At 41.5% G+C, this 13,693-nt stretch overlaps 1 protein-coding gene across 1 annotated transcript in view; it reads right to left on the bottom strand.

The window, feature by feature from the left end:
- Positions 1-13,693, bottom strand: part of GRB14 (growth factor receptor bound protein 14) — a 64,197-nt gene that overhangs the window by 29,874 nt on the left and 20,630 nt on the right. Inside the window, exon 3 of the mRNA XM_015824443.1 lies at positions 10,525-10,681. Within this exon, the coding sequence (XP_015679929.1) occupies positions 10,525-10,681 (157 nt within the window). The remainder of the gene's footprint in view (positions 1-10,524; positions 10,682-13,693) is intronic.

Raw genomic sequence — 13,693 nt, forward strand, 5'->3', positions numbered from 1 at the left:
GTTGTTTCCCGCCTGGACTATTGCAACGCTCTCTACATGGGGCTCCCCTTGAGGTGCACCTGGAGGCTCCAGCTAGTTCAGAATGCGGCCGCGCGGGGGATCCTGGGGGCCTCTAGATACTCCCATGTAACACCTCTCCTGCGCGAGCTGCACTGGCTGCCTGTGGCCTTCCGGGTGCGCTTCAAGGTGTTAGTAACAAGGTGTTAGTAACAACCTTTAAAGCGCTCCATGGCAATGGACCTAGTTATTTGCAAGACCGCCTCCTACCAAACACCTCCCTTCGACCAGTCCGCTCCCACAGAGAGGGCCTCCTTAGGGTGCCGTCGGCCAGACAATGCCGGCTGGTGACCCCCAGGGGGAGAGCCTTCTCTGTGGCAGCTCCTGCCCTCTGGAATGACCTACCCCCCCGACCTACGTACAGTTGCGGACCTGCACCTTTTTCGCCGAGCCCTGAAGGCCCATCTATTCCGTGCGGCCGGCCTGGCGTAGTTTGATTATGTTTTAGTGGGGGTTTTTGTATGGGTGTGTTTTTAGAACAGGCCCGTTATTTAATTTGATTTTAGAACTGCCTATATTTATCATGGTTTTTATTATCGCCTGTTCACCACCCTGAGTCCCGTAAGGGAGATAGGGCGGTATATAAATTCAATAAATAAAATAAATAATAATAATAAATAAATAAAGTGGAGGATTACCTGTAGTGTGAAGTTCTTTCTACTTGTCAGTGTTGAGGTTACCTAACTGTGTAATGAAATATTTTCAGGAAAACAACCAAGCTCAAAGAGTGCCAAGAATTCCACAGTTGAATCCTGAGCTACAGTCTCTTTTGACATTAGTGATAAAAGTGCATCTACACCTGAAATATACAACAGAGGGGGACACTAGAAGCTGTCCTACTTTGCAAGGTTGCAGGGCTCTTCTGTCACCTACTACTGTCCCATGAAGTTGCTGGAAGTTGAACTCAATTCAAAGGAGATTTTACGGTAGGTTAAGAAAAACGAATGACTGAAATTCTATGTTGCGTTTTTTGCTAAAGGTAAATATGTCTTTGAAAGTAAGAAACAACAGTGACACCCAGTGGACATTTCAAAACTATACACGTCTCTCAGTTTAAAACCTGCCATTATGTGAACAATTATTGTTCTTTCTTTATAAAATACCTTCAACATTTCCTATAATTTCCTTAAGATTTGAAGAATAAATCAGTGATATATCTTACTAAATTCAAAATTCAGAAGCTATTTGTATTCCTACTACTGGAAAAGATTCCATCCAGATAATAAAACCTACCTTATGTCTTGACTTTCCGTGTAGCTTATTGAACAGTTAGCTATCACCATTTCTTTTGCATTACCCTTGAATTTGACCCTGAAGAAATAAAGCCTGCTAAATCCTGCCTATTAATTCCATTTAGTAGATTGGATTAGAGTCATGACCAAAACTGTCTTCTGCTAGAGTACAGTGATTTACTATTAGGCAGCGCTTTTAAACCCCATGTTCTGGTGGGACAGCAAAAATATTTCCATTGGCATCAATGTAGTGCCCCAGATGGTTTTAATATTCCCAGATGTGTCAGAGGATATGATCCCGATCATATACCTCTGCACAGATTAATCAAGTCAAATAGGTAGGGTAAATGTGTCTGACAAAGCAGCATCAGAGTTCATCTTGTTCAGCACTTTTTAAACTGAATTTACATTAATCTTATGGAAGAAAAGAATGGTGTAAAGTAAGTTCAGCAAAGTCTGAATGCTTGAAATGTCGGATTATGAACATGCCAATTGAGGGAGGGAGGAAGGAAAGAACACTGAAAGTGGCAATTGGAAGCTCACTCAGAATCCAGTTTACACTTTAGATTCCCATTCTATATTTTGCTTTTAAGAAATCAAATCCACCCACAAACAAGCTAAATGCTGCAGAAAGTTGGTAGAGATGGAAACACATAGTTGATCAAACTATGTGGCCACTCCAGGGAATTCCTAAGCCTTACTGTACAAGTAGTTCTTGACTTTATGACCAGAATTTCGATTGTAAGTTGTGATGGTCATAAATCAAGATACTGACACCTCTGGCCCTGATCTTATGTCTGTTTTTGTGATGGTTGTTATTTGATTCAGTTTTGAATCCATTCTTTCAAATGGGCATTTTTTGCAGAAAACTGGTCAAAAATGTCATGTGACTGTGGGATGCTGCAACCAGTTGTAAATGTGAGCCGGTTGTCAAGTGCCCAAAATGTGGTCATGTGACCGGAGGTGGGGGGACATTTTACAATGGCCAGAAGTGCTTTACAGGCCATAAATCACCCTTTGTTGAGGTCCTCAATTCCAAATAATTCTTGCTTGATTGATTGTAGGTCAGGGCTACCTGTATAACCTATCCCTTTTAAAATCACTTCTAACCAGTTTTAACCCTTACCATGCGTGGGGATCGACCTTCCAGGGGCCTCCATGTAGAGTTCATTCCAAGTGGATTTCCCTATATGCTAATGGAAAGGCTTCTAACCAGTGGTGGGATTCAGCTGGTTCACACCGGTTCACACTGTTTTCTGCAGCTTTCCTCCTGGAAGGAGCCAGCAGGGGAGGCTTGCGCCTCCTGGATATGGCCCAAGCCACGGGAGAGTTGGCGGAGGAGGAGGCAGCTACCACCGGGCAGATGATCTGCAGGGCGAAGCGGGGCCGGCAGGGGCCAAAGAAAGCCCCTCTAGCAGCAGACGCGGCTGTTGCACAGTGGTGGCAGAGCCTTTCGCCGTCACTCTCCCAACTCCGAAACGGTGGAGGGGGACTGGGTAAGATCCATCCTCCATAGCATGGCAGTCCGGCTTAGGAAGGGAATGAAAGGGAAGAGGCAGGTGGGCAGCTGGATCTTTGAAGCGGTAGGGGGAGGTCATCGAGCGGGGAGTGGCCTGGGTATGGGGGTCCTGAAGTAAGCAGGTGTGGGGTGCGTGGGGCAAATTCCCACCCCCCGCCCTAGCTTGGTTTTTACATGTGCGCCTCTTAAAGGATTCTGTGATTTCAGAGAGAACAAGTTGTTAAATTATTTGAATCCAACCACTGTTTCCAACCCACCAAAACCCCTCCTAAGATACAGATTCAGATCTGTGCTCTTAGGAAGAAAACAGCTTTTTTGCCCAAAGCATTTGAAAATAAATATATAGAAGTAGAAACATTTTAAAAGATCGATGCTGGTCATATTATAGCTGCACAAATTAAGATTAAAAGCAGCTGGCAGTACATAGCAAAGAGAAGAGAGTGATGTCCTAATAATTAACATGGTGTGCAAACATTTCACACGCACATTTATTATGAAATCTGACATTATTGTTGCAAATAAAAACCCCATTTTCAATTTACTATGATTCACAAGTTTAGACCTCCAAGCCCTGGAGCAGCTGCCGAGTGTTAGTAAAAGAATTTGAAACTGCTATCTTATCACAAATTGTTTATTCTCAAAGTAGAAAAACCAAAGCACATTTTTCACCACATTCTACTGGGAAGCAACCTGATATATTTGATAAGATTCGCACAATGACAAAAACGGGAGATCAGTCCTTTTGAATCATCCCCTGCCTTGCTCATTGTTCAGGGGTCTTCAGGAGAGGTTTCACATGGAACTGTGAAGGAATGTGACACTATTATTATTACTAACATATTATTTTCTCAGTTGTGATAGCAACTGAGAAAATTAGAGGCAAATATATCAAGCATGCTTCTCTACCTGTCAAGGTGACTACTTAGCAGAGCTCAGGATGTGTTATGCATCATGGGTTTGTTGTGCTAAACCCCAGCTGTGAGTTCTTTTCCTGTGTTTAATCTTCTTCTGATTTGTGTGTGTGTGTGTGTGTGTGTGTGTGTGTGTGCGCGTGTGCCTCTGCAATACCTTTGACTTTAGTAAATAAAGCACTGAATTCTTTGATGAAAACAGCATTTTCCTTCTCTGTGCTACTTACATCCAAAGCAGCACTGTATTTGCTTCGCATAACTTCCTTTTTCCAGAACTTTCCAAATAGGGCAGGATATTCTTTTGGAAGGAAGAAATGGGAGAGGGGAAGGAGGTCATTTAAGACCATTAGTAGAATTAAGAGGACTGTTCCAGGCCTTTGTGGTAGGTGTTTGAGTTGTGGCAAAAATGGCTCTGTTTGCTTTGGGCTTCTAATCAAACCATAGCAGGTATCTTTACCCCAGGGGTAGGCAACCTTGGCTCTTTTATGACTCGTGGACTTCAACTCCCAGAATTCCTGAGCCAGCACGAGTCATAAAAGAGTCAAGGTTGCCTACCCCTGCTTTAACCCGCTTTATATAAATGCCCAGAACTTTCAGTAGCTTCTTCTGTGAAGACGGGCAATTTTCTCTAGCTTGGTGCTCTCTGCACATTTCAGAACTGAGATTCCCATGAATTTATTCATTTACCTCCTTATTAAATTTGTAGGCTGCCCGACTCCCAACTTACCTCCTTATTAAATTTGTAGGCTGCCCGACTCCCAACAACTCAAGTTTTGAACCCTAACCTAGATCAGCAATCTCCCAATACTTTGGAAAGGATCAAATGGGGGGGGCGGACTGGGGCTCTTTAAAACTGCTTCTTGGGGAAGACCCTGTTCTGCCCCAAAACTCTGATTTTCTGCAAATCTAAGTTCCCAAGAGGAAAGGTCTTTTGGTGATACAAAACAAAGGATTTCTTCCAGTGTGTAGGGTTGCATTCCAATGGAAATCATCGCCCAAAACATCATCAGTGCGAATCCTGACTCTTGGGGAAAGAATGATGGGATCACTGACCCATCCAAACAGGAGTTGCGTCTCTATAACAGGAAACCAATTCAGAAAGTTTAAAAGCCTTAAGAAAGAAAAGAAGATCAATTTGGTATAAAGGCCTGGATTGAGGAAATCTGCTGTTGCACTACTGTAACACATTAAATATAAGTTTTTTTATCATAAACTCCGGCTACAGCTCTCGTATGTTTCTGGGGTGGTTTTTTTTTCCCCTTTCTTTTCGCTGCCTCTGAGTATTCTTAACTTACTGTATTTGTAATGCCAATGACTGAAGACAATTTAGCACCGACAAGAAGAGAGGATGAACAGAAGCTGTAAAATAATTGTAATTAATATTGATACAAGGGAAAGAGAGGCTCTCAAACTTCACATCGTGGCTGAAAAGGATCCAGAGAAAGATGTCTTTGTACAAAGAAAGCATTCCCAGACATGATGGGAATTGTAGTAAATGAAGGATTGCAATGGATTGCAAAGAGCTATTTTATGTCACTTTCAGTAACTGCTATTCTCCCTCATTTACTTTAAATTGCTTGTCTTGTTGAAAGTTTTTTTGCGCAAGGTATTGAAAGCATTTGTTAAAAAAAAAAAAGCCCACTAAAATGAATTCCACATTTGGTGCATATTTCACAATTACCACATTAGGTATACACTATTGTACTCCCTTAAAGCACTTGCTCTCATAAGCCTAGGCAAACATTACTAATGTAGACCCAGCTTTAAAAGTGTCTCTCTCTCTCTCTCTCTGTCTCAATTTCCACGATTCTTTTTCAATACCAGTTTCTGGACTATGGCTAAAATGCTGCCAAAAGTGTATTGTTTGATCTAGGCTTTCAGAAGTTCGACAGCTGTAGTTCTGAATTCCTCTATTGTGTTAGCGGACTTTAAATCAAATTGCACTGGGATAATTTATGACCCTGTAAGAGGATGCTGACAGGTCTCTTTCAGTAGAAGAAAATGTAATTTAGAAGACAGCACCTACTGTCCCCACAGAAATATGCACTAGGATAACACTTCTGTAAACCCAGGACAGTCAACAATGCCCTTGCAGCAATATTTTGACTGGCTATGTTGGATTGACCCTAAGGTCAAGGTATGTGAAAGTAAATATAAATTATGGAATTATCCTCCCCTTCCCCATTATAAAGACTTTAAAAAAAAAACTCTGGAAACTTTGGATGAGTTGTACAGCCATATCTTAATAGTCTGTTGTGAAAGGCAAAGAACAGGCATGATAAATCAGAAGTCACCTTACCACACGGATATGTGCAACAAGTGAAGATAAAGAAAAATACATCCTGCAAGGTCTGAGAACAGGAGAAAGGCAGCAAAAAGAAGCACCAATGGTGAGCATACTGCATTATCAGGACCAGCAAGCCGTATCTAAATCAGGCTAGCATTTATTTATTAAATATATTTTGTATGCCAATACAACCAAAAACAAATCTTTGCGGCCTACGTAGAAAAATACCATATAAAACAAACTTCATATAAAATTAAAACTGCAACGACGCTACAAGAATAGAAAGAGAATAAAGGGCAAAAAAAAAAAATCAAGGGAAAGGGTCTTCAGAAGCTTGAGAAAAGTCTACCAAGAAGAAGTCAGCCTGATTTCCACAAGGAGGCTCTTCAACACTATTGGAAAAGCAGTACCTCTAGTCTCAACCCCCAAATGTTATGAGAGTGGGCAATTGGGGCAGTTTCTGTCTTCTAGATCAGCGGTTCTCAACCTATGGGTCGCGACCCCATTTGGGGTCGATCGACCATTTCACGGGGGTCGCCAAGCAAGGCTGTCCGCCATTTTTTTTCCCCTTTTCCGGCGGGTGCCTTACCTCCCTTGGGCTGGGCCAGCTGGTGGTCGGCCTGCTCCGTCTCTGCCGCTTGCCAGCTACGCCTCGGCTGGCGCAGGGGGCGGAACCACGCATGCGTGGCGCTCCCGGGCAGGGAAAGTCCTCGACTTACGACCGGTTGGGTAGTCCTCGACTTACAACCGGTTTAGTCCTCGACTTACGACCGGTTTAGTCCTCGACTTATGACTGGTTGGGGGTCACGGCATTAAAAAGGTTGAGAACCACTATTCTAGATCTAATTGGTCAAGGTAAAGTTGGCTGGAGAAAGCAGTCCTGAAGGTATCTGGATGCCAAGCTATGAAGTCATATCTATAAGCCAAAACCAGTATCTTAAATTGGACCCAAAATTAATTGGCAACCAAGGCAGGTTTCACAAAATCAGTGCTAGGTGTTCTCAATGTCTGGAATCTGTAAGTATGTAAGCTCCTGCAGTTTCCAAATATTCTTTAAGGGAAACCCCAAATAGAGAACATTACAGTAGTCTAGGCATCGGGAATAAGAGCATGAATTGCTGCTGTTAAGCCCCCCTGCCCTAAGTGAGGCTTCAATAGTACATCAACTGAAGTTGATGCAGCAGAAGCTGTGAGTCCAGCAGTATTCCAAGTTATGAACCTGTTCTCCAACAGGTAGTACTTGCCTATGAAGGAGTAACTCTAGCAGGAAAAGGGGTCCTTGAGGTATCAACAACAACTCTAACTTGCTATTGTTCAACTTTAATCTGTTTTCTCCCATCCAGACCCCGGGAAAGGGAATTGACAGAATCTTCCCCCACTCACAGCTTTATATAGAAATTAAAAAGCAGAGACCAACCCTGTAAAACTCACAAGGCAGGAGTGAAACTACTGAAAGATGTCTCCAGCCCCCAATGCTTGCAGGCAGTCCAAAAGGATACCAGTGACATCCCAAAAGTGGGCCTGAATCCTGACTAAAAAGGGTCCAAATAATTCACTTCCTCTAGGGTGCTAAAAAGTTGACCCACAACCACTATCTCAACAACCTTTTCCCAAAATATACTTGTCTAACACTACTAGATCTAGGGATGGCTTCTTCAGAAGGGGGAACTGAGAATTCCCAAGACCCAAGTGGTAACCATCCCCATCCCTGTACAAGCTGGGAGACACGTGGCACGGGGCAACTGAGACAGCACCTTATCCACTTCCTTGGAAGTCAAAGATGGAAGGGATCCCAAAATAACAGAGCAATGCCTCAGTCACCATCAAAGATTCTGTCCACATGGAGGCAAGGCTACAGTGGAGCTGAGTGACGACCAGTAAAATAATGCACAAACTGGTCATATCAGCTGGAGGGAACTTTTTCTACCTCGGATGGGAATTCATTACCATGTAGGGCCACTTGATAGCAGCCATCCAATGCAGTAAGGAGGAGAAATAAACATGTTCGGCTTCCTTTATCACTATTCAGATATAGACCTGAACATGGGCATGTACCTGTGTTCAATCAGGTTCACTTCAAAGCTTCCTCTCCCAGGGCTCCAGATATCCTTCCTGGCCAGTTCAGTAATATTACTGCAAAACTCTAGAATTCCCATATGTACTTGCACACCTATCCACACACATTCTGTTGGCTACAATACAAATGCAGCCGGCTACAACTAGGAGCAAAACTTGATCAACAATAGACATAATTATCAGAGATGGGAACCATAATATAGTTCACATATTGGGATTAAGAACAAACTGTATCTATTGAGAACAGAGTTGGTGAACTGGACCTTATTGGGGCCAATAGGGCATTCTGCAATGCTATGATTGTTTCCCACAAACCGTTAGGACATTTTAGCAATAACAAATGAGATAATTTCAGGCTAACTCATTTCAAAGCAAACTTTACATTGGTAAAAGTGTATGCTTCAATCCCTGAAGCTTGGTTTCTCAACAAATCCAGCCTATCAGCTGTATTTTGGACTCTATCAGCACCTTCTTTCTTTCTTCCTCATGTTCTCCAGAACTTTGTCACTTCCATTACTGGTTCTTCATGAGAACACATTTCTAAATAACTGAATGGATGTCAACAGAACACAATACACAATACACATGTGGAAAGACAGTCGGCAAATAAAGTAAATAAATTAATAGGCATCTAAAAGTGAGCTTGGAATATCCTACTAAGTAAACTTAATTCTGTTTTTCAGAAATTCAACCTGATCCCCAGGCGCATAACTATGATGAAAGATTTGGAAGCCAAGCATTGTGGGATTACTTATTCTCCTCCTCAAATTACAATCTCATTCCAGTTTCCTACCCATAATAAACCTCATCTTTCCTTATCTTGCAAACCAGAAATGGGAAAGGATGGGGCAAAGATGCAAACGACGTAGGGCTACTTAATGCAAATAAGCAGGGCCAAAATTATCTAATTTTCCCCAGATATTGGAAGGAAGCCATCTTTTGTCTCCACTTCTAAAGCTATATTCAATCAATTTGAAGTTTACAGTAAAGGGTTGTATGTTTCCATCTCATAACAGCAGGAAATATTATTACTCACTTTCATCAATCACAGCCAAAGAATGCTGTAGGTTTCTCACTATTAAATTAATTAATATTTAGAGATAGTAACCTTAAGTAAAAAGGAGGCCTTTTTGCTGTGGCCCCCACCCTTTCCAATATCATGCTGCTGGAGGTGAGATCTACCCCCCACTCTCTTGGCCTTCCAAAAGAGCCTCAAAGCCTGTCTCTTGTCGATTGGCTTTAGGCCCTGATGGGGTGTTCCATGCTGGAGATGGCTAGTGCATTAAGAAGAGCCCTCCTCCATTCCGTTTGTGTACTGGTTCCGGGTTTTATCCAGTCCCTGTTTAGTTTAATGTTTGCAATATTGTTAATGTTTTAATGTTTCTATATTCTCTCTTTTACTCTCTTATAAGCTGCCCAGGGACACTCGCTAATGAGATGGGCAGCATATAAAGTTAATAAATAAATAAAGGGGTAAAGAGAAAAGAGCAATGCTCTTTCTTAAAGGTGTTCTTAAACAGAAGGACAAGGTTTAATAAAGAGGAGCTGGATTCAAATAGCCCTGGTCACGTGGAAAACTATTTGCCTTTTGGGGTGGGTGTCCACACTATAATATAACAACTAATGGAAGTCAACTGACATAACTTGATTCCCAGAATTTTTTTCCCCAAAAAAATCTAAGCAAAAGACTAAATATATACATGTTGCTTTGATTATTCCTTGCTAGGGAAGACAAGCATCTAAAGGCTGCAGTGAGTCTTTTCTCAGCCAGCAACTGGCAATAATTACCAGCAGAAAACAAACCAGCTGTGTGGAAAGACCTTTTTTGGGGGTGGGATGGGGGCGCTAGCAGGCAAGAAACAAGATATGCAGCATCTGAGCATGTGCAGTGATATCACTATGGAAGCCCTGTCCTGCAGTAACAGCGGGATACAGGCCTGTAAAGGAGGGGCTTGTGCAATGACATTACTACAGGCTGGGACTTACCATAACTTGTCCTAATTTGCTATGGATTTGCTGCTGGGGAGGATTTAGTTCATTCTTCTACAATCTGAGTATGTGACAATGTGAATCCTCAGCTACAGCTGAAGTTGAGGAAGTTGGCTTAACTTATTCTATAAGCAATCCAATATTAGCTTTGGACAGGGAGAACAATATTCCTCATTTCTGCTAACCATTGAAAGGTCACTAAAAGTGACATAACATCATGGCATTCAGTTAATGAGTTGTTCTCGTTTCCTAATTTAGTTTTGGCACGTTACGATCCTGGTTAGGAGCATGTGTGTTTGAAAGTAAATCCTGCTACATTCAGTGGGGCTTGTTCCCAACTGATACAACTGACACAACGTCTAACACTGTAGACTCACTCTCTGCCTCCTCAATTTCCACCTCATTAGAGCCACCCAACAATCACTGCTGCTTTTAAAAGCAAGTAATACTTACCTAGCCCTAAATAAGTGAGACGTTCAAAGAGGGTCCAGCTATGATCATCAACGTAATGATTCTTTAGTATTAGCAGCTGGCACAAATCTCGGGCTGTTATATCACTTGGTATTTCAAAAGCTCTGCTGGTTTCATCCTCACTATATACTTTAATCACCTATTAAAAAGAAAAAAGACATCAATGTGGCATTAATATGTAATACTGTTTTGTTACAATTATTATGTTACTTGGTTTATGCTGATTTGCCACCAAAAGAAAAACAAGCAAAATAATAGTATTTATTAATTTTACATTCCAATATTCCTTTAGAACAAGGGTGTCAAACTGGCAGGCCGTGGGCCGGATGCCTCACGTGCAGGCCACGCCAACTCCGGCTCCACAAAGGCAAAAAACATTGCGATACATCACAATACATCACGTGACACTATTTGAGTTTGACACCCGTGCTTTTTAGAAGCTCAAGACAGCCTACATAAGGCGCCCTTTTTCCTTCACAATAACATCCCTGTATGGCAAGCTGAGCTGACAGAAAGCAACTGGCCCAGTGTTATCCTGGGAGCGATTCAGATGTACAATCTTTGTTAGATGGAGGACATGGGTTTTGCTGGATGTGCTGAGTGAACACATATAGACACGACGAGAGAAAAATAGTCGTTGTAAAGAGAGAGAAAAGCCCTCACAATTAAGGAACATTTATTTCTTGTAGCCTAGCTTTTTATCTATCTATCTATCCATCCGTCTGTCTATCTGATTTTATCACCTTCCCACTTCTGCTTTATCCATGCTTAAAGCTATCAAGCTTAATTTAAATCTAATTAAAATGAATTGTAATTTAATTTTCCCCAAATTAGCAGCAGCTGAGGAGGCTGCGCTCTTTTGATTATATGGAGTTTTGTATTTCCTTTTATTACAGTCACAAGGCTTAGCACTGTGCGTGTGTGTGTTCATACCCCCAATTAAAATATTAGTTTCATTAGTAGGGGACAGTTTCAGGCCCTATGAAGAAACCATCCACAACAAGAATTGTGCTGCATGTGATCCTCAAAATCATTACCATACATCTGATGACTGTTTAGAGGCATAGCTCAGTGGCAAAATAGTTGCTTTGTATGCAAAGGATCCAAGAGTCAGCCCTTGGTATCTCAACTTTAAAAAGGCTCTGGGTAGACTGGAACCACAAAGGGATGTTTTTCGCCAGACTAAATGCTATTGAAATCCTAGATAGGGTTAGGATTTCAATGGTCTGATTGAGGATGTAGCAGTTTCATATGATCTAACCACAAGAGTTTTAGGAGAAGTGGGAGCTGTGTAGAACTAACCCAAGGGTAGGCAACCTTGGCTCTTTTATGACTCGTGGACTTCAACTCCCAGAATTCCTGAGTCAGCATAGCTGACTCAGGAATTCTGGGAGTTGAAGTCCACGAGTCATAAAAGAGCCAAGGTTGCCTACCCCTGAACTAACCTATCCTATCCCCTCCTCCCTTCCCCTCTCCCACTCTCCACTCCATTCCATTCACCACAAGGACAGCAGGAGGCTATCATATTCATATTCATCTATTCTTCTCAATTTTGGGATGCTGCTAATACATAGTGCTAAGGAACTTGTGACACGCTATGATCCAGTATTTGGATCCATGTTAAGAAAAGGTAAGCAGCACTTACAATTCTATTTATTTTGTTTTAATCAATTCAAAAAAGAAGTGCATTGGCCCCAGTGCTTTTTTTCTTTTTTTTTTTAAAAAAAGGTGCCGGAACTCACACACGACACACAACCCGCCTTGCCTACCCTATAAAATTCCATCCAAAAAAGGTGCCGGAACTCCGTTCTGGGCGTTCTATGACAAAAAAAGCCCTGATTGGCCCTTTCAGGATAAAAACCACTGTTTACTAAGTGGCAGAAAGTACTGTCTCTCCCCACATATTTCACCCCAATGCAACTTGCATATATGAAGTGTACGAAAACTCTGTGTGTGTGTGTGTAGGTATGTGTGTGTGTGTGTGTGTGCGCACGCACACACACACACACACACACATAACCATGATTGTGGTGCAAACATCAGTTGCCCACTAGATGGCAACGAAGGTTTTCCCTATATCTCCTTGCTCCCATTTAAAGGTTGTTTATATTTTTGCAACCCATATTAGATAGATTTACCCTATCATGATCCAGCAATGAATTATCAATGAAACTCACATTCGGTGAAGTCATTCTTTATTTAACCATAAATCACAATTGCCAAGGTTCACACAATATTTTAGGCCAAACTAGGGTATATAAACTACAATAGTTAGATTCATGTAACATGTTAAGTGAAAACCCAGCGACCAGATGATTTAGCACCATGTATCACCCAGCCCCCACTGGGTATGGTGGCACAGTATTATGTGTAGTAAGCCAAGTCATGTTGAAATAGTCTATGTAAAATATTAAGATTTTAACTGACAACTGATCTTCTATTTAGGCATGATTTTAAAACGATATATGATATGATCTGGATATGATTTAATAGAAGATTTAAAAGCGGGGTTGAACTGTCTAGAACACTTGTAAGGGTTTTTTAAGTTAAAAAAAAGCAGGATAAAATATGAAATTTAAGTATGGTATTTTACAGAGGAAAAGCCCACAGAGTTCACAAGTGTGCACAATTTATTAAGTCATTTTAGTAGCATCTTCAGAGAACGGTCTCAAGAAAGGTGGGAACCAATTTACTATCAAAGGTGAGACCAATTTCTCGCATGTAATTTCAACGCTGCACCACTCTGCTCAATGCCTCTCCAAAGAATCCAAATGTCCACAGAGGAAAGACTTACTGCTTGCTAAAATAACAGTTCAGTAGGCTACCCAAGATCTGACAGTCCAAAACCAGACACTGATTTCTGGAGGCTTAATTTATCTGAAACAGGATTCAGCTGAAGAAATGGAGTAGTAATTTTCTCAGCCACACTGATCCTTTTCCCCCTGGATCCCCCAATAATAATAATAATAATAATAATTTAATTTATATACCGCCCTTCTCCCGTAGGACTCAGGGCGGTGCACAGCATATTAAAACAGATACAAACAAAATACATCAAAAAACAAAAAACCCCCATAAAACCAAATTAAAAGCCAAATATTGGAAGCTGTGTGTCAATTAAAATTTTCTTAAAATCATCCCTACCTAAAAT

The sequence above is a fragment of the Protobothrops mucrosquamatus genome, unplaced genomic scaffold, assembly GCF_001527695.2.
Source record: "Protobothrops mucrosquamatus isolate PMUCROS unplaced genomic scaffold, P.Mucros_1.0 scaffold2237, whole genome shotgun sequence".
NCBI classification, from domain to species: domain Eukaryota; kingdom Metazoa; phylum Chordata; class Lepidosauria; order Squamata; family Viperidae; genus Protobothrops; species Protobothrops mucrosquamatus.